The sequence below is a fragment of the Tuber melanosporum genome (assembly GCF_000151645.1).
Source record: "Tuber melanosporum whole genome shotgun sequence assembly, scaffold_235, strain Mel28".
NCBI classification, from domain to species: Eukaryota; Fungi; Ascomycota; class Pezizomycetes; order Pezizales; family Tuberaceae; genus Tuber; species Tuber melanosporum.
In genome coordinates, this window is record NW_003298903.1 from 37,383 (window position 1) to 59,391 (window position 22,009).

At 47.7% G+C, this 22,009-nt stretch overlaps 6 protein-coding genes; 4 read left to right on the forward strand and 2 right to left on the reverse strand.

Moving 5' to 3' along the window:
* Positions 1-4,154: 4,154 nt before the first annotated feature.
* On the forward strand, positions 4,155-6,610 carry GSTUM_00000912001 (uncharacterized protein). XM_002838180.2 has 6 exons: positions 4,155-4,880; positions 4,935-5,011; positions 5,085-5,384; positions 5,439-5,499; positions 5,558-6,087; positions 6,147-6,610. Exons 1-5 carry the CDS (start codon positions 4,695-4,697, stop codon positions 5,609-5,611), a joined length of 678 nt encoding a protein of 225 aa, XP_002838226.1. The 5' UTR covers positions 4,155-4,694; the 3' UTR covers positions 5,612-6,087; positions 6,147-6,610.
* Positions 6,611-7,601: 991 nt separating this feature from the next.
* GSTUM_00000913001 (uncharacterized protein) lies at positions 7,602-9,191 on the reverse strand. XM_002838181.2 has 7 exons: positions 8,754-9,191; positions 8,543-8,614; positions 8,377-8,438; positions 8,258-8,315; positions 8,125-8,193; positions 7,977-8,047; positions 7,602-7,850 (listed from the first exon to the last, which is right to left on the reverse strand). The coding sequence occupies exons 2-7, from the start codon at positions 8,591-8,593 to the stop codon at positions 7,784-7,786; spliced, it is 378 nt and encodes a 125-aa protein (XP_002838227.1). The 5' UTR covers positions 8,594-8,614; positions 8,754-9,191; the 3' UTR covers positions 7,602-7,783.
* Positions 9,192-9,930: 739 nt separating this feature from the next.
* On the forward strand, positions 9,931-12,059 carry GSTUM_00000914001 (uncharacterized protein). XM_002838182.2 has 6 exons: positions 9,931-10,214; positions 10,264-10,307; positions 10,370-10,448; positions 10,505-10,549; positions 10,599-10,707; positions 10,762-12,059. The coding sequence occupies exons 1-6, from the start codon at positions 10,054-10,056 to the stop codon at positions 11,896-11,898; spliced, it is 1,575 nt and encodes a 524-aa protein (XP_002838228.1). The 5' UTR covers positions 9,931-10,053; the 3' UTR covers positions 11,899-12,059.
* Positions 12,060-16,906: 4,847 nt separating this feature from the next.
* GSTUM_00000915001 (uncharacterized protein) lies at positions 16,907-18,938 on the forward strand. XM_002838183.2 has 5 exons: positions 16,907-17,190; positions 17,269-17,744; positions 17,807-18,087; positions 18,144-18,412; positions 18,471-18,938. The coding sequence occupies exons 1-5, from the start codon at positions 17,008-17,010 to the stop codon at positions 18,615-18,617; spliced, it is 1,356 nt and encodes a 451-aa protein (XP_002838229.1). The 5' UTR covers positions 16,907-17,007; the 3' UTR covers positions 18,618-18,938.
* A 174-nt stretch (positions 18,939-19,112) lies between these two features.
* Positions 19,113-20,685, forward strand: GSTUM_00000916001 (uncharacterized protein). XM_002838184.2 has 5 exons: positions 19,113-19,396; positions 19,463-19,543; positions 19,616-19,643; positions 19,766-19,955; positions 20,029-20,685. The coding sequence occupies exons 1-5, from the start codon at positions 19,256-19,258 to the stop codon at positions 20,537-20,539; spliced, it is 951 nt and encodes a 316-aa protein (XP_002838230.1). The 5' UTR covers positions 19,113-19,255; the 3' UTR covers positions 20,540-20,685.
* Positions 20,686-20,843: 158 nt separating this feature from the next.
* On the reverse strand, positions 20,844-21,834 carry GSTUM_00000917001 (uncharacterized protein; the record flags this gene model as incomplete). The annotated part of the gene is made up of 2 exons (XM_002838185.1): positions 20,844-21,149; positions 21,238-21,834. The coding sequence occupies 2 exons, from the start codon at positions 21,832-21,834 to the stop codon at positions 20,844-20,846; spliced, it is 903 nt and encodes a 300-aa protein (XP_002838231.1).
* Between the last annotated feature and the right edge of the window lie 175 nt (positions 21,835-22,009).

Below are 22,009 nucleotides of genomic sequence, written 5' to 3' on the forward strand. Positions count from 1 at the left end.
AGTCCCTGCCAAACCACACCGACCAGCCCCGAATACTCATTCATAGGGCCGACCGACGAAGAACTCAGGGAAAGGGAAAAACCAGCACAGCAGAACGCCATGTCATGGATGGTAATGCTACGACAATGGATGTCCCACACACTACGTGGACAAGGAAGGCTGGGGATGGTTCCTGAGCATACAAAAAGTGCGTTCTGAGCCCGGACCATGCTCTAAAAGCACTACAAACAGTGCTTCAACAACACATGCAAGATGCACTGGATGAGAAAAATCTCTGCGCGATACTATCTGCAGAAGGATGAGAAAAAGAAAGAGTTGGAAGGAAAAGATGCCACGGTATGACCGAAAGCTAGGGCCTCGAGGATGAGGTTCAGGGAGGGGGAAGCCCAAAACTCATCGACGGAAACGGAACCGGATGCCAGGAGCCTACACAGGAAAAATCTAAGTACTCAGGAAACAACTCAGTCAGGCCGAAGAAACAATTTCAGCAAACGGCAAACTGGTCACGGAGCTACGACAGCTGAATGATATTCAGAGGCACACTATCAAGATGGCGAACCTCACCTTGAAAATGGTGTGGGTAAGATGGAGGGCAGCAGACGACAAGTGCAATAGGCTTCGGAGGTCCATCTACTCAGCAGGACAGGAACTATTGAAGCTTAGGGAAGGAGCCTGATGGGACTCAGGCTTAGGGGGAGAGGAGCTAATGTCACAAATGTAGCTTGGCGAGGAAAAGGTTTTTAGGTGACACATGGTTATAAGTCACAGGTATGTTATTGTTTCACACATATGACTCATTCGAGTCAGATGATTTGTTATGTGAGGGATTTGTGATACTTTCGCACATGGCTTAAATATGAGTTGTAGGACCTGCACCTGACATGTATACCTTGCGAGTGTGCCTTACGGGTATGCCTTGCGTATATGATTTATGTTTTGCACATGACCTTGTTATGAGGTCATGGGTTTCACGCATATGACTCAGCTGAGTCATATGACTTGTTTATTGTGTTATGATTCGTTTATGAGTTTTTGCCCATGACCTCACTATGAGGTCATAGGTTTTGAGCATCTGACCACTTTGGTCACATGACTAGTGTGTTATGATTTGGTTTCACACATGTAACCACTTTAGGTCACATAACTACAGGTGGGAAGAATACTATATAAGGAGGCCGATGCAGCCCAGGAGGATAGGTTCTTCACGCTTTGTTCTAAATACTTTTCCTCGTCATTGCCATCACTTTGCCCCCAGCATTTCTTTCGCACCCACAATGGGCCTTGATGCTTTATATTCTGAGGGAGATATCTGAGTTCGCTCAGTAGCTCCTGGAGCTCTTAGTGTTAAGGTCTATTAGGCATTGCATGGCAGATCACTTGTTTGCTTCTCCTTTCGTTGCTTGCTAGTTATCTCATGATGCTGGCACTTCGAGCACTTCATTATGGTCACTGAAGAGCTCCTTTCAGTAAAATGTCTTTGGCTTCCTGTCTATCGTCTACTTGCAGGTTTAGCGTTCGAGTGGGGGGATGGAACAAGGTATTCGGAGGGATTACCCGTGTCGTGCTTTGGGCCAGCTCATATTCTTGTTGGCTGTTAATGGAGTCCTTAGTTCTCATGATGCAAAACACACACGGGTTCGCTTGATGACCATCCCATGTCTTTAACTCGTCGTAACAGCTGCATCACTTCTTAGGCGGCTGGGCAGTACCTGCCCTGCCCCTCCTCGCTAGATTAAGTTTCTACAGTCGAAATTCTACCATGTTGTTTATCACCATTCCCTTGGAGCTTTTGTCCTTGCGGCATTTACCGTGGTTCAGTCAGGTGTCTCCTCCTCGCCTCAGGTTGGACGGCTATGATCCTGAAAGCTCTTACCACATGGTGTGGTTGTTGTTGCTGCCTGGGGTGGTGTGGGACAATTGGCTGCCAGACACTCGCATTATCAGTATGCTTAGGCGGTTCAGTTGCGGATCGTGGTTGGCAGCTTCAACCATTGCAAGTGGGGTCTACTTTCTGTTTGTCTGCTCCTGTTCATATGCCCTCCCCCTTCATGTCGCGACAGTTGGGGGTGTCTCTTGCCTATTGTTCAGTCTGTGCTTGTCGCCGGACCTTTAGGGCTGGCTGCTGCTTACTCTGCTTACTCTTTCCCAGCTCCAGTGGACCTCGGTTTGGCAGGGTGGGATGGTGTCCCTAGTACTGGTACCTTTGAGTATTAGTGCTACCTCCTTTATGGCTCCTAGCTGTGGCTGGTGGGTCCCCCTCAGCTGCAAGGAGCTGGGAGTTAGGACTCTAATAGTGTGGCCAAGACCAGTGACTGCTTGGTGGGGCTAGGTATCGGCTGTCCTGTGGCTATCGGATGGTTGATCTGTCTGAGGAGCTGGAGGGCTAGACGGGCTCTGTGGCATCTGGCATGTCGGGCTTGGAGGGGGCTGATTGGGGCGGGAGAGGTTCCTGCGAGCACCAGTCAGACCTGCATCAGGTTGGGCGAGGTCTAATTAAGTGTTTCCAGTCCGGCTTGGTCTGTTGGGTGAAGCTGCTAAGTGCTGTAAAGCTCCCTGACGGACCGGTTGGCTGATGGCCACCTGTGCGGATAGTGGGCTGGGACCACCTGGTTGGACTTGTTTGGGTCTTGTGCGTTGGATTTTGTAAGTTTTATTTGGTTTCTTTAGTTTGGCTATGGGTTTGGCGGGAGGAGGCATGGTACCACAAGTGTGAGATAGGCCCCACTGACCTTTTTGGTCTGTTACTACCTCTATGGATTTCATTTGTATGTTGTTTTAGTTGGGGGACAGGCAGTGGGTAGAGGTCCTCCTCACTGGTAAGCTCTTCGGAGGTAACTGGTAAAGTGGGTTCATAGGGTCGATGGCCTGGCATGCGGGTGCATGAGGTTGACATTTGGATTGCCTCCTTCCTGCCCTTGTGTCACCTGTGGGATTAGTTTGTATTTTGTTGGTTTGCTACTGTGGTAGAGGTTTTGCGTAACAGTTTTCAGACCAGATAGTAGTGATTTTATGTTTGTTGGATGAGGAACCTGGTCGGGTTGGTCTTTGGCTCAGCTTCAGCTATGCTTAGTTCTGGTTAGCTTCATACCAGAGGGGCTACGGACCTGGATCGGGACGGGTGCTGAGTTATTTGATAGTCTTGTAATTAGTTCTCGTACAGGCATGACTCGAGGATGGCAGGTACGGGACCGTAGACTTAGTTAGCTTAGGATTAGTAGTATACTAGTTAGCAGTATCCCTGTGCTGGCGGGGGCTCGTCATATGCCAGTGTTGGCGGTAGGAGTTAAAATAAAATTAGAATGAATTCTAAGTACTTTTCCTACTTATTACTTTAACAAATCTAAAATACTTTTACGATCTTTCTCTTTATTGCAACGATATCGTTACGCTACGGAGAACTCTTCACGCAGAAGAGTTAGAGAAAACTTACGATAGGCGTTTCCAATAGAAGACAAAAGTCTTGTACTATCGGTAATGTAGGCAGAGGCCTAGTGCTATCGTAAGACGAAGCAACAGGGAGAAGAAGAAGAAAAGTATCGTTTCCTATCACCAAGAACTCACTATCGTAGGAGGGATCGTTACCGATTGTAGCACTTGGTGTTGATCTATTTCCAATTAGGAAATAAATTTCAGATACTGTAGTTGTAACAGAGACTGATCATACTTCTAGTTTATTATTTTCTAATATTATTAAAATATTTCAGATTTTATCTAGGAAGTTTATTATTTCAGTCATTTACCCTCCTGGTTTTCTCCTCACTTCCATACTTTTCCTACTCTTTGTACACTTTTTAAAAGATTTTTATACCCAATTTATTAATCGCAAACATGAAACTTCTTAGTCCACACTGTAGTATTGTTTCAGAAACTTGTCATTTAGTTTACTAGATACCATTGACCACATATATAAGATAATCCTTTTCCTTCTATTATTTTAATTAATTATTCCACTATCTCTAATATTTTTCTACCTTTTTTTTCTTTCTTCTAACCAAGCAATATTTTATTATTGGCAAACATTCATGACGCCTTACTCTTTTTTCTTTTTTCATCAATTAAGTACCTGCTGGTTACCCTGCCGAACTATTGTCTGGTGTTTAGCATTGCAACCGTTCATAGACTACCGACCTTTTTTTCTGCATGCTGATTACAGTACGACACTGTCGATCGACCGTATTACCAGGACTTTTCTGACAAGACTGTACGGTACTTCAGTACAATAGTATACTGTACATTGTCGTCTGAGCAGCCACTTTTGTTAGGATCAGCTTTTTTCTCCCTCTTATCAGTAATCTGAATTGCCAATCAGACTCGATTTCAGATTCATTTAGTGCATTTTTCAGTTCAACCTACCGGTATGTTCTTCTGGTGGCGCAGTCGGTTGCCAGGATAACGTGGCTGAACGCCAATCCTCGTACCAACTCCGGAACCGTAAATTTGAACCGCGTCACGTCTCCTCGCGTTGTTTCCCTACCCTACTCTAACTATCATCATCCAACAACCATCGTAACATCCATCCTCATCCTATCTTCCACTTTTTCTTTTCTCATACCACCAATCCACTTCTTCCTCTGTTTTCTACTCCTTTACCTTTCGCTGCCCACAACTAGGCTTCGCAACTACGAGATTGCTGGCCTGTTCCTACCGCGACTATTTTACGATCGATTGTCAACCGATTCTTTCATTCACCACAGATGCCTCCCCAGATTGTTACTTCTGACTCGGACAGCGATGGTGATATTATCGCCGCCAAAGCTACTACCAATGACGTTGATGTCGCAAGTGTCGCAAGCGGTGATGACGATGTTGCCGCTGATGTTCCTGAGGACGAGGAGGAGTATATTGTTGAGGGGATTAAGAGTCACCGCTATGATGGCAAAGTATTTTCTGCAATCAATAGTTTCTGGGATGAAATTTTCCTAACTCCAGTCTAGCAATTGTTTCTTCTTGTCAAGTGGAAGGGTTATGAGCGCAAGTCTGATATGACCTGGGAACCTGAAGAAAACTGCGAGTACGTTACCCCTTTGTATTTTGTTTCATTTCTCTTCGCACTTGCCTTTAACATATTTCCCAACTCCGAGCAGAGGCGCGAAAGAGATCTTGCAGCAATATTACACTTCTATCGGCGGGCGTCCAACTTACGAATCTTCCCCTGCCCTTAAAGGCAAGAGAAGTAGGACCTCCCTTGGTTCCACCCCTACTGCCTCCAAAGCCGTAAAGAGAGCCAAAACTTCTACTCCTGCCGCTACCAACAAAAATGGCAATGAGTCTTCTCCCGCTGACGGTGACTCTTGGACCCCTCCAAAGGGAAGCTGGGAGGAGGAGATTACCTGCATTGATACAATTGAAAAGACTGAAAAGGGTCTTGTGTGTTATGTGCAGTGGTAATTTGCTCTGTAAGAACTAGTTTTTGCAGTTTGCGCTAACCAGTAGTGCAGGAACAATGGCAGGAAGTCCCAGCATGAGATCAGTACCGTTTATAGAAAATGCCCGCAGACCGTAAGTACCCGACAAATACAAAGTACTCCAGATACCCTCTACTTATACTTCTACTTAGATGTTGCGCTTCTACGAACAGCATCTGGTATTCAAGGAAAGTGGATCTCTCTAAACCACTTCGATACCTCGTCAGAAACAATCGAGAAGCAAAATATACAACAAAGAAAAATTGAAAAACCAACGGTGAAATTACATTACAGCAAGCCCTTTTTCTTTTAGCAAGACATTAGCCCAGCCCACCACTGCTTGACCCGACCAGCCTTGCTAGAGTTGTTAAATTTCCACCTAGCCTAGGAAGGCATTGTTTGCTTTACTTGCTGTCATATTCATTTTCTTTGAATCTCCTTTACCTACCTTTTCTATACCTTCTCTGTTACCTCTTTCTTGCTTCTCTTTGTTTCCCATGTTTGCTCATCTTCTCCTGATTTTCCTTTCTTGCCTATTTCTTTCCTTTCCTAGTCTACCGGATGTTCCCGTTTCCATCATTCCGCCTCTGCACCTGTCTTTTAGTCAACGGCTCGGAAAAAAAAGGCAACCTATCTTTACTTTCAACCCTTGTCCTCTGTTCACATTTTTCCCTTCCTTCAGGTTCAGTTTTAGTCTACCTATTGTTTTTTTTCTATCCCTCAGGCTCATCTTTGCCCCAGGCACGTTCGAAAAATGGGAAAAAGAGAAAGAAAGAAAAAAGTCCTCCACCCCCTGGTAGGCAATAATCAAGAAATATCAAAGCACTCACGGTTCGCAATCGGATTGAATGAATGGACGGCGTTATTGATTTTTTTTTTAACCTCCTATCTGTCTGACTCTCTGCCTCTTTGCCTGTTATAACTATAGTCTAAACGTCCTTTACCAAAATTATCTACTTGCCAACCTGCTTGCCTCCTACTTTTTCTTCTCAACCCAAGCCGCCTGCTCCAGCGACTTGTGGATCTGTGCTACTTCACTACCCCACCAAGCTGCCTACCTCCAGCCCACCATCTATCTGGCTGGCTGGCTGGCTGGCTGCTTCTCCCTAGTGAGTTCCCTACGTTCTCAAACTGTCCTGTCTCCGGTCACGTATGTATATTATCCACTTTTTTTTTTTCATTATGGTTACCCTATTTCACCTCCAGAGCAGTACATGTTTCCACTCCGATCTCACTCACTCAATGTCCTGAGTCCACGTTATTGTCCCCAATTTCAACTGTTTTTGGTGTTCTAGGAGCTCCTTACTGTTCTCAATCCCGAGATTCCAAACTGGATGAACAGCGACAGCGACAGCGTCTGATCCACACCTTTTCCTCATAAAAGTAAAAGCCCCCTCTCTACTTGTACCCTCCATTCTCCATAACTGACACCTCTATCTCGTCCCCGCTGGCCACTGGTCGCCTCTTCGATCCCTTCCCTGATGCCCCTTTGGTACCCCCAATTCTCCTTCGAATTGCGCCGTCGCATCACAGACCACGGTAGACTGCTCGAGTACAAGTACTGGCATCCGCCTTCGCTTTTGCAATTCATGATCTGACCGAGGGAAAATAGCCGCGACCAACCGGTCTATGCCGAATATTTCCGTGATAAGAATTACCCTACCAGTCTCCATTCTACATACCAATCCCCAGCCGCTGCACTCCTTCAATCATCACCTCACGCCAGAGCGCTCAGGGAGAAGTCCTATCCTCCGGGTCTGACTTCCAGCATTCATGATGGGGCAGGGTGGGTAATTTACCTCGCAGTGGTTATATCGACATGACCGGTCAGTGTAGGAACATTACTTGTCGGAGCTTGTTCCCTACCAACCTTTTAGATTCTAGCATCACCAACTTTCTCCCCTAGTCTTCAATCCCTCTAAATCTCGACTTCTGCCTTCCGGCAGCCATCTGATCCCGCCTTCGGTATCCACATTATCTTGCTTGATATGTTCCGCGATGAGCTTAGTGCTCATTATGCTCTCGGATCTCATACGGATCATCAAATCTAACTTACCATACAATCAAGCCGATATCCCATGCGCCCGTCCCAAAGGTAACATTTCCTCTGGGCCACTAGGCTCCCGGCATCAAAAATCACTCCATCGATCAAGAAAAGGGGGCTCCAAATGGGAATTTGGCATGGACTCGGCCACGTGAGAAGAAAATTTTAAATCTATTGCATTGCTTCTAAAGGTTCAAGAATAACATTTCCCTACCCCTCGCACTTTCATTTACCCAGAGACACCATGCGCAAATCAAAAGAAAAGAAAAAGAGATCATATTACCCCAAATTCTCTTTCCACTGTCCCTTCACAACTCCAACCACACCAGGCCACTTAAGCGTACACCTTGTATGCCCCAAACGCAACAAGGGCAGCCACAACGAAGAAAGCGTAGAACGTACTATATTCACGATTTCTATCAGCAAAGATTTGGGAGTGTAGTATGTTTGTAGAAAACGAGAAACCCCGAGTACCCCCTCTCTCAAAAAGAAAAAGAAAAAGAAAAAGGCATTTTGGCGCAACCTACGTTCCAGCATCATTGCTCTGTGTCTGGGTCGTGAAACTAGGAGAGGTAACAGGGGGCTTCGGGTCGGATGCCTGTACGGGGTTAAAAATCAGCTAGAACCAATTGCTGAACAATTGCCGGCGTATAACAAAAGACTTGGTAAGCATACCGTTCTTTTAAGTGTGCCAACCAACAATCCGTTAAGAATTTCGCGGGCTTCGTCCGAATGTCCGACATCCTATATTCACGAGCCTCGGGTAAACATGTTGTAGACATCTGAAAAGACAATCAAGTAGAGGTACCTCGAAGGCAAGGGTCGCATCTTGTCCAGCGACATCCATCAGGACTTCTTCACCACCCCTGTGTCAGCAGATTAGTGGTTTGCTAGAATAGCAGGGGAGATGCATAGCCGGGGCCATACGGGTGCTCGTCAACAAAATCCCCACAAGAGTAGACCTTATCATGGACAACAAGCCAAAGATCCTATGGAAGAAAGGAGCCAGTAAGACCGCGCGAACCATATCCGATTAAGGGTTCTAAGAAAAAACAGGACCAAGTAGATAACAAGGCGAGAAAAATAAACGAACCTTCTTCGATTGATGTCCTTTAATATCGGCAAAGGTATATTCGGCTGACATGGTAAGAGATTTGAAGAGAATCTATTCAGATCAATTTTGTAAGGTTAAATATTCCTGAAATGAGAAAATAGTTCGAATTATAAAGAGTAGAGCTATTCAATTAATTCTCCTTTTGTCCTCTGAAAGGTGGGAAGATGGTAGGGGCACCGTAGAAACACACCTTGGGGCGACAAGACGTTAAAGGGGAGTAGTGAGACGAGCGGTGGTGGTAACGGTGTTCGGGTCGATGGAGGGAGAGAGTAGAGGAAGGAAAGTGTCTAATGAAAGGAGAGACCCGGCACTGTATATATGACACGAGAAAATACAAAATTAATAAAAAAAATAAAAATTGGAGAATGGCCCTCAACGCCTTTCTGATGGCTGGCCGCAGTGGTGTTGCCGCATCCCATTTTAAATTGGTTTAGGGTAGGACAGGTAACCAATCAAATTCCATGGATAAACAACCATCTCGAGTTCTCACCATTGGACCCCGGATAATCATTCCTCGATGGTATGGACTTCTAAAATCAGACCTAACTCGTTTTAATCCTTTCGACTTTCTAAAATATTTTTTTCCAGGTCCTTTTCTATCTCAATATCGTACTGGAGCAGATGCGAGTGTTGGAGGACGAGTAACAGTTATTTCAACTAATCCGGTGTCCTTTGTCCCACAGATAATATACGGTCCATCATACTTGTACTACCCAATCACCGTACTCGAGTACCGTATCTGGGAACTGTAGGAGTATTGTAATGATGGACTAAGTTATGGTGGATCACCCAGGCGCAATAACGAGTATCATAGCGTACTCGAGTACCGGTGCTGTAGATAACCATCCCCCTGCTCGAGTCCTACCGTATCAGATCGCCCTACGAGTAACTTAGTATGTAGCTTTTGGAAATTTTTGACTATGATACAGCAAACGGGAATACTGGTACCCGAGTAAGGTACAGTGCATGATCATTTCACCAATGCAACGATTTTTTCACGCACAAGATACGGTAACTTATTCAATATCCCTGCTCGCAATTATGGTAACTGATGATATCATACAGTAGGCCTGGAGCGGGCAGTTCTCGTACTGTACAGGTACTCGAGTGTGATACTGGTATCATAATATTATCATAACATCATATTTGTACGATACTCGTACAGTACGAGTAGACTATCATAGCTTCACATTTCACACAAGTTCGAGCTTGTGTAAATCATTACGTGTTTTGAACGTTGTTCTTTCGAGTCCCCCGTCTTTGCCATGCTGGCCACAGTGGGTCGGTCCAACCCTTGGGTTCGCTGACTAACTCAGACTAACTGAACCACCCACATCCATCCCACCCAAGTGCACCGACAGGGGACACTCTCCCCCATCTGTCAATATTTCAGCTTTTCTAAAAGTGCAACAATCGATCTAGAACTATCAACAGAGGACCCTCTTACTAGCCCCTTATCGATCTTCCCGCAGAAGCATCCGCCGACCGTCATGTCCCGCCGTCCCAACCCTCCTGCCGACAAGGCAGCGCAAAACCAGCAAGTTATCAAGTCGCTTTTGAAGCTTCCTGGGAATAAGGTCTGCGCTGATTGCAAGAGAAATAAGCTCCCAAGGTGGGCAAGCTGGAACCTGGGTGTTTTTATCTGTATCAGGTTCGTGACGAGGAACTCTTCAGATTGGTGCTGGTCCTGACTTCTTCAGATGTTCTGGTATCCATCGCGGAATGGGAACACATATTAGTAGGGGTGGGTGAAATCCATTCGCATCATCACCGGCGATCGTTTGCTCATCTTACCACTTTTTGTAGTCAAATCCGTAGATCTTGATAGTTGGACGGATGAGCAGCTCCAAAGTATGTTGAGGTGGGGAAATTCAAGAGCCAATAAGTCAGCCTCTCCCTTTTCTTACTATTATTGATCGGCCTTGCTCACTCGTGCGATAGATACTGGGAAGCCAACCTTGCGCCGGGACATGTCCCTTCAGAAGCGTATGTTCATAACACCTTCCCCCTGAGATCGTCCAACTGATTCCTCCAGGAAAATTGAGAATTTTGTGCGCACAAAGTACGAGTCCAAGCGATGGGTTATGGAAGGGGGGATTCCTGACCCTGCAACGCTCGAAGATTCCGGTGAAGAAGACAACTTGGTAGGGAACCCCCTACCCGCCCATTTAAACATACTAACCTCACCCACCTCCCAGCCCCTAAAGGTAGTTCAGCAAAAGCTTGAGAATCGACCAACAACTACCTCACCATTGCAACAATCGGCAAGGCGACAAAATGTCAACCTCTTTGAGGACGAGGATACCTTGCCCCAAGAACCCTCCCGGTCCAATTCGGTACCACCGGCATCTAGGAGTCCGCCAAAGGCCTCTCCTGTACCACCGAAATCGATCAAACCTGCTGATTCGCTCCTCGGACTGGACTTCTTTGCGGCCACCCCTACCCCAGCTCCACGACCCGCTTCAGTAAATTCTAATCCGGTCTCTAATACCTCATCATCGCGGCCTGATCTCAACAGATCAATTCTCTCCCTCTATGCTTCCAAGCCCCAACCCCGCCCTCAACATGTTAGCAGTCCCCCGATAGTTTCATCTCAGCAATCACAGAATCCTTCCTCTGGTCTGGGGGATCTAAATGACGCGTTTGGTGCGTTTGGGTTCGGGTCACAGCCCAGCACAACCTCCATATTAACCCAAGCAACCACTCCACCGCCACCGAAGCCATCCCCATTTGCTAATCTCACAGCTGGAATGATGAAATCTTCAGCGGCCCCTCAGATATCGCCGGCGTCGACTGGAGGTTTTTTCGGATCCTCCATTTCCAGCAAGGCCACTAATAAAAAATCTGCACCCACTGCCTCTACTAGTTCCGGTCTCGAGGATCTTTTTGATTTTTCGTCCACTCCTTCCGCCCCAATAGCCCAACCCCCCCCAGCGAGGGCAGCCAGTTCATTTTCTCCTACTACCACCAAGCCGGCTGATTCCGCCTTTTCGTTTGATAACAATGCTTGGGCATCACCAGCTCCAACCACCTCGACTATTACTTCCAATGAGCCTGCTTGGGGTGCATCTGCCTCGGCGGCAACTCCATCGAATAACATATGGAGCTCGCCTGTAGCACCAACTCCGGCCACACCGGGTATTCTTACCTCAACTCCTGGTGCTGGTGCTGGTGGTTTTGGGGCTACCAAGAACGAGGAGGACGAGTGGGGTGCGTTTAGTTCTGGCGCAATTGGAACCGGAGTTAATAGTGGTAGTGGTGCAGGTGCCGGTGCCTACGGAAAGTCGGGAGGTTTCGGGGGAGATGATGATGTTTTCGCAAACGTGTGGAAATAGTAAATCATACCTCAATGTTTTTGCTACAAAACTACAAGTTATTTATTTCACGATGTCGGTTTTCTGCGAGGGATAGATGTGGGGAAATTAATCCGAATGGAAATGCCTCTTAGCGAAAAGCAAACGACTTATATCTATTATTTATGAGACATATGAACCTATTAGGATAGCACTTTGTTGGCGTACAGTATTATAGTACTGTAGACATCAGTTTTCGCTACTCTAGATAATTGTAATTTTGTACGGTATTCACCTTGGCATCAGCTCAGCGTTAAAGTGGCAGAGAACGGGGGCATTCATGCCGTACCGGTAGGATGGCCAATTCGTGATCTTGGCTCCGTATTGCGATCGCGATGAATGTGATCACTGTACCGGTATCATATCTTCCATTCAGGTTTGCGTGCAATGAGGAAAAGAATGTTGCCAAGTCTTGCTCTTTCAAGGACCGACCGGCATCATGCCATAACCTTCCGGTAATGCGATGCACGGTGAATACTCGTGCCAAGGTTCCCCCCACTTCGAAGAACGCTAAGCAACCTTCGATGGCGGTGGCACTCTCCTAGAGTGTCACGAACGTGGCTTGGCATGGAAAAGGTTTTCATGTGACACATGGTTATGAGTCACAGGTATGTTGTTGTTTTGCACATATAACTCATTCGGGTTATATGATTTGTTATGTGTGGGATTTGTGATGCTTTCGCACATGGCTTAAGTATGAGTCATGGGACATACGCTGGGCGAGTATGCCTTGCGAGTGTGCCTTGCGGGTAAGCCTTGCGCATATGATTTATGTTTCGCACATGACCTCATTATGAGGTCATGGGTTTCATGCATATGACTCAGTCAAGTCATATGACTTGTTTATTTACCTTATGATTGGTTTATGAGTTTTTGTATATGACCTTGCTATGAGGTCATGGGTTTTGAGCATGTGATCACTTTGGTCACATGACTAGTTTGTTATGATTTGGTTTCGCACATGTGACCACATTAGGTCACATGACTACGAGTGGGAAGAATACTATACAAGGAGGCCGAGGTGGCCGAGGAAGATAGGTTCTTCACCCTTTGTTCTAAGTACTTTTCCTCCTTCTTTCACCCCGTGTCGGAACGTGAAGGTTCGGTGTCGGTCCAATCAGAGCCCTTGATTTCTATCTCACGATAGGCTTCAAGTCTTTAACTTCGATCACCTTTTAGGGCATCATTGTTAATCCCTCCCCTACGATTGCTGGAAGTTCTTTCTTCCTCCTACCTATCTTTACGCTTGTTCGTTTACATCGCCTCCTCATGGTCGCAATGGCTAAGCAAGCCTCTGTCCCTTCTGCCACGTCCGCTTTACGTTCGTCGGTGGTTCTGTCTCGTGCCGTCGAGAAGAACTTCGCCCTGGAGGCCGAAGTCGCTCGCCTTCGGCATCACATCTCTGTCCTTTCTCGGCGTTTTCATCGCGCTGAGAAGGAGATATCTACCTTGTCGGCTGCCCTGGCCTCTGAACGCGATACTATTCGCGGTTTGGTCACAATTTTGGCGGCTGAAGCTCCGACGGTTATCCCCTCTTCGCCTGTCCCCTCGGTCGCTTCGGTTACTTCAGTGGTCTCAGTTGAGGGGGGTGGGCTAGACCCTGAGAATTCTCAAGGTCAAGCGGAGAAGCTCCCTCAGGAGAATGTTATGCCGGCGGTTATCCCTGCCCCCCCTGCAGCTGCGGTTGTGGATGGTGGTGTGGGTGGTCCTGTTCCTGATTCATCAGGATTGAGGAGGCGCTTGCTCCTAGTGTGAGTAGGGTGGATCCTAGTGTGGTGACACCAGCTATGGTGGTATCACCCCCTTCGGGGGGGCAGGTGCCTGAGTCCTCTGTGGCTGATCCCGTGGCTGGTCGGGGAAGCTCCTCTAGTGGCGTCCCTCCTGTGGTGGTGGGTGGTGATGAGGGTGGCCCGTCCACTCCTGTTGCTAGACCTGCGTCCGTGGGTGGGAAGAGGAAGAGAAACAAGAAGCGCCGGGTCAAGCAAGACCAGACCTCACCTGTGCTACTTGTTCCCGACTCGGAAGGGTCATCGCCTTCGCCAGTTCGCTATTGCAAACCGGCTGCTACGGAGTCCGCGGTGGGTTCGCCGCCTGTGGAGCAGGCTGGGAAGTTATAGGATGAGTTGAATACTTAGGTGTGTTCGGTCAAGTGCCGGCGGCTTGGGGACTCTCTCATCCTGGCTGCTTCCGTCGAGGTTTTTGGACTGCGCTGCCGGTGTGGTGCACCCCGGATTCTCTACAACGGTTCGTACCCCCTCGGCTTGGGAGCCCTCGCCATGTAAGTCGGCTTTCCTTTTGGGTTTACACGCTTCGGTTTTTTGGGTGTTTCTTTTGTTTGAGATTGGGGGAGGGTGCCTGGCGGTTGGTGGGGATGTCCCGAGATCATTGAGTGGGGGCATTCAGGAGGGGTTCTACTGTGGAGGGCGCTATCGCGGGGTCACATTTAGGTGGCGGTAGTGGAATTTTTGTATTTTGTACGGGTAACTTGGCTGGCGGGCAGGCTGGGCTGAGAAGGATTTTCTTTACCGATGACGGTTTTTGAACTTAGTGTTCGTGTTAGGGCATGGCGCGGGCATGTTTGAGGTATGGAGCTGGATGTTAAGTTAGTTCGTAGTTAGTGGTATCCGGGATGCGACAACCTGGGGGCCCAGCACTGGGGCTCGTCATATACCAGTGTTGGCGGTACGAGTTGAAATAAAATTAGATTGACTTCTAAGTACTTTTCCTACTTATTACTTTAATGAATATAAAACATCTTTACGATCTTTATCTTTATTGCACCATTATTGTTACGCCAAGAAAAGTCCTTCACGATGACGAGTCAGAGAAAGCTTACAACAGGCATTCCCGATAGAAGACAAAGGTCTTGTACTATCGGTAACGTAGGCAGAGGCCTAGAGCTATCGTCAGATAAAAAAGAAGAAGACAGAAAGAGAAGTATCGTTCCCCGTCGCCAAGAACTAACTACCCAGAGAGGGATCATTACATAGAGTGCCAAACAGCTCAAGGAAAGTAATACCTCAATGAAAGATTTCCTGCGAGATTGGCTCCATTGACAATTAATCAACCCATATCAATCCACCCACCTCATCTTGCCTAATGAATCCGATGCCCAGATGGAAGAACAAATACAGCAAGCTATGGATAAAATCGCTGAAGAGGAAAAACCTAACATTGCTGGTATCATACAGGAATATGAACTGCCAGAACAGCATCTCCAGGCATGAGTACTAGGCTGTCAATCCTGACGGGACGTATACCATCCAACAGGAAATTGACACCAGATGAGGAAGAAGCTCTTGGTCAGTTTCTCAATAGGCTTGATGAGATTGGGCTTCCTCCAAGATATCGGAACATCCCCTCCTATGCCAATTCAATATTCGCCCATGCCTATCTTGATCCCAACTCTACCCCACTGAGAGTCAGTCACATGTGGACTCAAAGCTTTCTGCAGAGATAGCCCAAGTATTATATCCGTAGGCAGACAACAATTGAGGGGGAGAGCAAGAAGGGGCACTGTGTGGAAGACTTCCATAACTGGTTTGCACGATACAAGAAGTTAGAGGAAGAGAAAGGGATTGTTATTAGAGATTGCTACAACTTCTACGAAACGGGATTCAGAATTGGGATAGGGAGAGACCAATGAGTAGTTACACGTGAACCGAGACAACCGCTATCACTTGCAAGCTCCTACAATCGGGAGCTAGTTACCGTGATCGAGAAGATCAGCAGTGCTGGAGCAGTTCTTCCCCCCACACTTATCCATCGTCCCTGGAATTGTCTGTACGGAAGATTGGTTTACCAAAACTGATCATCCGGATAATATTCTGGTTGGAGTCACTGAATCTGGCTATTCAAAAGATAAATTGGATATGAAATGGATCTACCATTTTGAAAAGCACTCTACTAAACGTCAAGTTGGTGTATGGCGACTTCTTGTACTTGATGGCCACAATTCGTACTACACCAGAAACTTTATTGAATTTTGTGATGCTCACAAAATTCTTCTATTTTGTTTCCCCTACATTCAATACATCTTCAACCCTTGGATGTGGTAGTGTTGTAGCCTTGCAAACACTACCACACGGAGGTGGTGGATACTGCTATATGGACCGGCTGTTCCAAGTTTGATAAATCCGAATTTCTTACGGTACTCAATTCAATTCGCTCCTAGACCTTTAAGCCTACAACTATCAAGTCAGCTTTTAAAGAGACCGGACTCTTCCTATTCAACCCTGATATCATTCTTGGCAAGCTTGTCGACCTTGTAGTGCTGGAAACGCCAGAGCCACAAACCCCAACCTGAACAGCATACCAAAATACTATCATTATAGCTACCTCCACCACTCTACAAAAGATTCGGTCCCTGAAATATCAAGCCAATTCACTTCCCTTTTAGCTTGGGGAACTTTCACCTACCGCTAATCCAAGTCTACATATGTACCTAAATGGTAGCCTAACCCAGGCTCAAAGCGGTGCATTCCCTCTGGAGGACCTTCAAAGGACCAAGGCAGCAGAAGTGGCTCGAGCTGTGTTCCAAAAGGAGAGCTGACGCTCAATCCAAAAGGGCAGAGTTTTATATGCCCATGAGGCGAGAGCAATGGTTCTCCAAATGGAACAGGAAATGGTGGAAAAGGCTTTGGAAAAGGCTCAACGGCTACTTGATACTGTATAGAAAAACAGTGAGAACAAAGTTAAGAAGCAGTGGAAAGAAATATCAAAGCAGATGAGGAAGGCTGTGAAGGATAGGAAGAAGCTACAAAAAAAACAGAAACTTTTGCGTCGTGAAATTGGGGCCTTAATTGTATCTTTTGTTTGTCATGTAAACTAAATCTATCTATCGTTGAGGTGTTACTTTCGTTGAGCTGTTCGGCACTCTAGGAGAGTGCCACCGCCGTCGAAGGTCGCTTAGCGTTCTTCGAAGTTGGGGGAACCTTGGCACGAGTAGCCCCCTGGTGTGCCACAATGCGTTCCTGGCACGCCCTTCACAACACCCCACAACAACAAAGCCGACCTCCATACACCCATCCAAGTCAAATAATTTACCAGTTTTCCCTAAAGAAAGACCAGGCAACGATAGCCTAATAGACCATGGAAATAGCATACGATCATATTCAAGAGGAAATCCTCGCACCGGAGGAGCATGGCAAGGGCAAGGATGCAGAGAAACCGAGTGAGACGCTCAACGACGAATTCCGGGAGGCATATAAAGCTGTTTCTATATCTCCTTGGGGGTGGAGGTTGGGTTCTTTCTTGGGTACTGTGAAGAAGCAGGTGCGGGTCTTGCTCAATGAAAATTGCATGATGCAGCTAGGGGCCTGGAAGCTAACTAATGATGGGGGGGGGGGGTAGGGTGAATCATACTACGAATCTTCAAAGAAGGAATATGCTACGGTTTCGGAGCAGGCTACTAAAGGATTCAGCGATTTACGGACTAATATCGCGAGCCGGACTCGTTCACTCTCGATCACCCAGGCGCTCCCTCAATTCACGCTTGATCCGCTACCCGGGGGCGAGCAAAAGCAGGAAGGGGAGACTTCCAAGGCAGGAGCTGAGGCTGCTGAGGGGGATAAAGAAAAGGAGAAGGATAAACCGCAAGGAGAAGGATTACTCTCTAAATTGAAGAAGGGCGCTGCTCAAAGAATCTCAGAACTCGAAGCTGCGGAGGCGAGGGCTGACGAGTATCTTCTCAAGTTTGGGTCAAATATTGGTAGCTTTTTAAGTGATGCAGTTACGATCGCTCCTCCTGAGGATAAGGTTAGAGCGGATGGATCTCGTGAGGTTGTATTTGAAGCAAAAGGCATGGATGAAGGGAAGAGACAAATTTAGTAATGGCTCCTAGGTCCGTCGCGAGGTATGATGGTTGTAGAGCTAACGGAGGGTGATCTAGCACCACGAGACTTGACGCTCAACTTCATCTGCTTCACAGCAATCACGGGCTTTTTAGGACAGGGTCCGACACTGACAGTTTTATAGTTTGGGTTAAAGATTTCAATGCGGAGGAACATACCAACCAGATTGTGGTGGATTTGGAAAGATACCCGGAGCTTCGAAATACTATGGACGTGCTCGTCCCCGATACAGTCCAGTATTCGGATTTTTGGGCAAGGTACTACTTTTTAAGAAATGAACTAGACATGGAGGAACAGAAGCGAAAGGAGCTCTTGAAAGGTATTTCGAAGCGTTGCCCCGGACCAGCACCGGCACACTATGGCTAACAATTTCAGGAGCCACACTCGACGAAGAGGAAGTCGGATGGGACGAGGATGACGACTCTGATGTGGAGAAACCCTCCGCGGGTAATTCCAAGTCAGCTGCCGCAGTGGCTGCAACTGCGGCGTCGACAGAAACCCTAATTCCCAAGCAGGAGCATCTCAAGCCCAAGAGTTCAATCGACCGTACCTCTCAACCCGATAGTGAATCAAGTTATGATGTCGTCTCCGGAGCTGTTTCTAAGGCCCCAAGTCAAGCTGCCGGCAGTCCTCCAGCAGCAAAGGTATCAGATCATTATCTTATCATTTACGAGCACACGCTAACTTCACTCCCTACAAAAGGCTATAAAGGCTAGCGGAGCTACTAAGGCTAGCGAGGACGAGGATAGTGAGGAAGATGATGACGAAGAGGAGGGTGACGACGAGGAGGAAGACAGTGAGGATGGGGAGGGAGACGACGGAAGCAGTGAGGAGGAGGACTGGGAGTGAATTTTATAATAATTGCTGGAACTGAGTCTCGCCAGGAGTCGGAATGGAAGGGAACAGTAACGGCGAGTTTCTCTTTGCCTCGTTCTTCTTTCACCCTCTTTCAAGGCCTCTGGAATCTATTTTTTGATGTGGAGATGACAACCCATAGGTTACTCACTTAGCTTTTGGGTGGAGTGAGGAAGGCGTTCTGATTTTTTTGATTTTCTTCCCTACTGCTTATTTAATCGCTTTGTTGGTTTATGTCTCACTGCCCAACTCATACAAATTCCGAACTGTTATCATAGCGGTACCAGGTACAAAAATGACAAGCCTTTAAAACAATACATCATCTCAAGTTAGCCGCTGGCGAGGGTCGATCTTAAAAGCTAGGCGCAGATCTAGGTATCGTAGGGTAACTGGTAGGTAAGCACCTATCACAGATGGCGGGGGGGAGGCGGGGCAACTTCCCGGGATCCTTGGTATGAAGATTCCGTTACTCGAGTACTGGAATCCCACCCCCCCGTTCCCCCATACCGGTAACCTCCACCGCCATTCCCAATAACAACACTTACTAAACACCAAACACTAATAACCTACGACGCAACTTACGATTTCCCTCTCCTTTCTACAAGCAAGCGAGCAAACCTCAGCGAAACATTATGGACGACTTTGCCCAAACACGGGAAGATGACGATCTCTTCGAGAGCGAGATCTCGGCGCCAGTTCTACCTCCTCCAACTGCGCCAACTGAGCCTAGAGCTTTCACGAATCGCAGTGGGAGGGAACGCGGCAGGGGATTTGTATGTACTATCGAGGAATAACAATTCTATAACCATCTACTGATAGCTGTTTGCTCTGTTTGCTAGTACCAGGCTCGCGGTGATCGTGAGAAGAGTGCGCCGGCGGAAGGTGTTGCTTCTACTGCTGGGACAGAAGCTACGCAGAAGGTATATATCCCCCTCTTAACTTTGACGCACTACTTCAGTCCTTCACAGTCACTAACCATAAGAAATATAAAGAAGGACATAGACAGGACACTCTCAGGCGGTATAAAGAAGGCATTTATGACCCAGTGACACCCAATCCTACTTGTTCTCTACCCCTCCCCTCAACAGAACCTACTAAATAACACACTTGCCCCTCCCTCTTCCAGCCAAAACTCACCGAAGACGAACTGGCCGCTCGTCTAGAACGCGTAAAACTCAACAACCAGCGACTCATCGAGCGTCGCCGAAAAGCCGAAGAAGATGAAAGTTCCTTCCAAGTCGCTGAGGAAGCCCGCAAGCAGGCCGACGTGCACAAGCGTCTCGCAGATCGCAAAAAACGTGCGGAGGCAGATAGGAATCGCAAAGAATTGGAGTACGTCCCACCGCCACTACTCCTCCTAATGATTCTGTTTCCCAAAGATAGACTGAGAACTAACGTCGCGCAGTGATGAGAGGGAGAAGAATCGCCAGAGAAAATTGAATGCTGTACAAACCAGGGAGTGGGATTCTACCAAGACGGAGGAGGATTATAATCCCAGGAGTCGATCCTCGGGATTTAGGCGTGGTGCGCATGGAGGGGTTGCAACGGCTACTCCACCTAGAGGTGCGCCATCGGGACCCCGCGCTGGTGTGGGTTCTCCGGCGAGGGCTACGGTTGAAGCGGTGTCGGCGCAGGAGTGGCCGGAATTACCTGGGGGGAAGCTGAAGGGTAGAGCTAAAGGGCCGAAAGGTGAGGCGAAGAAGGGCGAGCTTAAGAACGATGAGGAAGTTAAGCAGGAGGAAGGGGGGGTCAAGAGTGAGACAAATGAGGACCAGAGAAAAAACCCCACCATTGATACCACCGCAGCAAAAGGCAAACCTGCACTTCTATCTCCCACCACCGGCGGTTCCTCTTGGGCAGAACAGGTAGAAGCCGGATCGCCAGTCGTCACCACTACTGCAGCTACTGCTACTTAATTCCTTCCTTCCTCACTCGTCTTCCGTACCTCATCCATCCATTACGTTCGGGATGCTCGCTCGCCCGCTTTGATATCAAAAGTTTCTTCTGCTTACAGACTGTATTGCTAAAAAAACAAAAAAAACAAGGCTTTTTAATCACAAAAGACGAGAAATTTTTTTTTTAGATAAAATAGAAAGTGTAAAATAGTTAGATACCCCACCCTTAATACGCCGTATCGTAGAGAGCGAGGAAAGGGAATTCGGATATTACGGTTCTAAGGAAAACAAAAACGTTTAGTGAATAAGGTGTATGCATCTAACTTTACCATCTATGACCTCCACCCCCACCACCACCTCTGCCACCGTATCCACCACCACCTCCCCCACGACCGCCCCACCCCCCCCCGCCGTCGCCGCTTCTGCCACCACGATAGCCACCCCCGCGACCTCTAAAGCCGCCACGGTAGCCACCACCACCGGATTGCTCTCGCGAGTAACCACCGTCATGAAAGCCCCTATCATTGTCGCGGAAGTCCCTGCCGTGCTGTCCCTGTGGAGGTCCCCTTCCAGCCAATTCTTCTTGCAACTTCTTCAACGTAGACCTCATCTGCGCATATCCAAGATGCATCTGTTATCATGCACACACACCGCGAATCAGCAATAACAAACGGGAACAAAAACAGCGAGAAAGGAACTCTAGGAGAAAACCGCCCCACCTTGCCATAAAAATGATCTGCTAACCTCCTATCATTATCCAACCTGGACAAGTAGGCCCCACACACATCGCAAACCTGCAACTTCTGGTGACCAGAGGGTCCAGCACTATCACTAAGCAACTTCAACTCCTTCTCTTTCCCCTCCTTCTCCATCTTCGCAACCTTAACCTTATGCCACTCGTCCAGCGCGCGACCAATCGCGCCCGTCTCACCGAGCACCTCAACCTCCTGCAATCCGGAGCTAATACTCCCATCCAAGTCTGCAATCCCCTTCAGCAGGGAATTCGTCTTCGTGATCTCATCCGGCGTCTTATCGAGTCGTCGCTGCGCGGCGTCGATCCGACGATTGCACTCGTCGATGTAGCGCTGCAGGTCGCGTTGGTAGTCGTACTCGTAGCCGAGATCCTTGGATGGCTTGTTGGCGCGTTCGCGCTCGTAGTCTGCCTTGTGGGATTCTAGGTGCGTCTTTTTGCACGGGCCCAGGTCTTGCTTCGTGTTCGTGAAGAGGTCGTGCGGGCACATGCCAACCAGGAAGCTTCGGCAGACGGAGGGGTCGGTGAATGGGACGGAGGAGTTGGTTTGGTTGGGAGTGCCCATTAACTGGTGTTCGTCGGTTAGTTAGCATGCGATGGATGGATGGGGGGGGCGTAAAGAAACTGACCTGCTCGAGCAGTCTTCTCTGTTCTGTGTTAGAGCGTTGGGTTAGTTATTGAGCTAAAGTAAATAAGGAGGAGGGATTATTTACCAGCTGCCATGCCGGTAGTTGTCAATT

Bases quoted from the DNA above. Each gene is read 5' to 3' on its own strand.
- GSTUM_00000913001 (XM_002838181.2), bottom strand. From the start codon at position 8,593: ATGTCAGCCGAATATACCTTTGCCGATATTAAAGGACATCAATCGAAG. The intron at 8,439-8,542 runs GTTCGTTTATTT...TTTCTTCCATAG, and splicing joins AAGGACATCAATCGAAGAAG to GATCTTTGGCTTGTTGTCCA. The intron at 8,316-8,376 runs GTATGGCCCCGG...CTGCTGACACAG, and splicing joins GATTTTGTTGACGAGCACCC to GGGTGGTGAAGAAGTCCTGA.
- GSTUM_00000914001 (XM_002838182.2), top strand. From the start codon at position 10,054: ATGTCCCGCCGTCCCAACCCTCCTGCCGACAAGGCAGCGCAAAACCAG. The intron at 10,308-10,369 runs GTGGGTGAAATC...CACTTTTTGTAG, and splicing joins GGGAACACATATTAGTAGGG to TCAAATCCGTAGATCTTGAT. The intron at 10,550-10,598 runs GTATGTTCATAA...TGATTCCTCCAG, and splicing joins GGACATGTCCCTTCAGAAGC to GAAAATTGAGAATTTTGTGC.
- GSTUM_00000916001 (XM_002838184.2), top strand. From the start codon at position 19,256: ATGGACGACTTTGCCCAAACACGGGAAGATGACGATCTCTTCGAGAGC. The intron at 19,544-19,615 runs GTATATATCCCC...AGAAATATAAAG, and splicing joins GGACAGAAGCTACGCAGAAG to AAGGACATAGACAGGACACT. The intron at 19,644-19,765 runs GTATAAAGAAGG...AACTCACCGAAG, and splicing joins AGACAGGACACTCTCAGGCG to ACGAACTGGCCGCTCGTCTA.
- GSTUM_00000912001 (XM_002838180.2), top strand. From the start codon at position 4,695: ATGCCTCCCCAGATTGTTACTTCTGACTCGGACAGCGATGGTGATATT. The intron at 5,385-5,438 runs GTAATTTGCTCT...CCAGTAGTGCAG, and splicing joins CTTGTGTGTTATGTGCAGTG to GAACAATGGCAGGAAGTCCC. The intron at 5,500-5,557 runs GTAAGTACCCGA...ACTTCTACTTAG, and splicing joins ATAGAAAATGCCCGCAGACC to ATGTTGCGCTTCTACGAACA.
- GSTUM_00000915001 (XM_002838183.2), top strand. From the start codon at position 17,008: ATGGAAATAGCATACGATCATATTCAAGAGGAAATCCTCGCACCGGAG. The intron at 18,088-18,143 runs GTATTTCGAAGC...TAACAATTTCAG, and splicing joins GCGAAAGGAGCTCTTGAAAG to GAGCCACACTCGACGAAGAG. The intron at 18,413-18,470 runs GTATCAGATCAT...TCCCTACAAAAG, and splicing joins GCAGTCCTCCAGCAGCAAAG to GCTATAAAGGCTAGCGGAGC.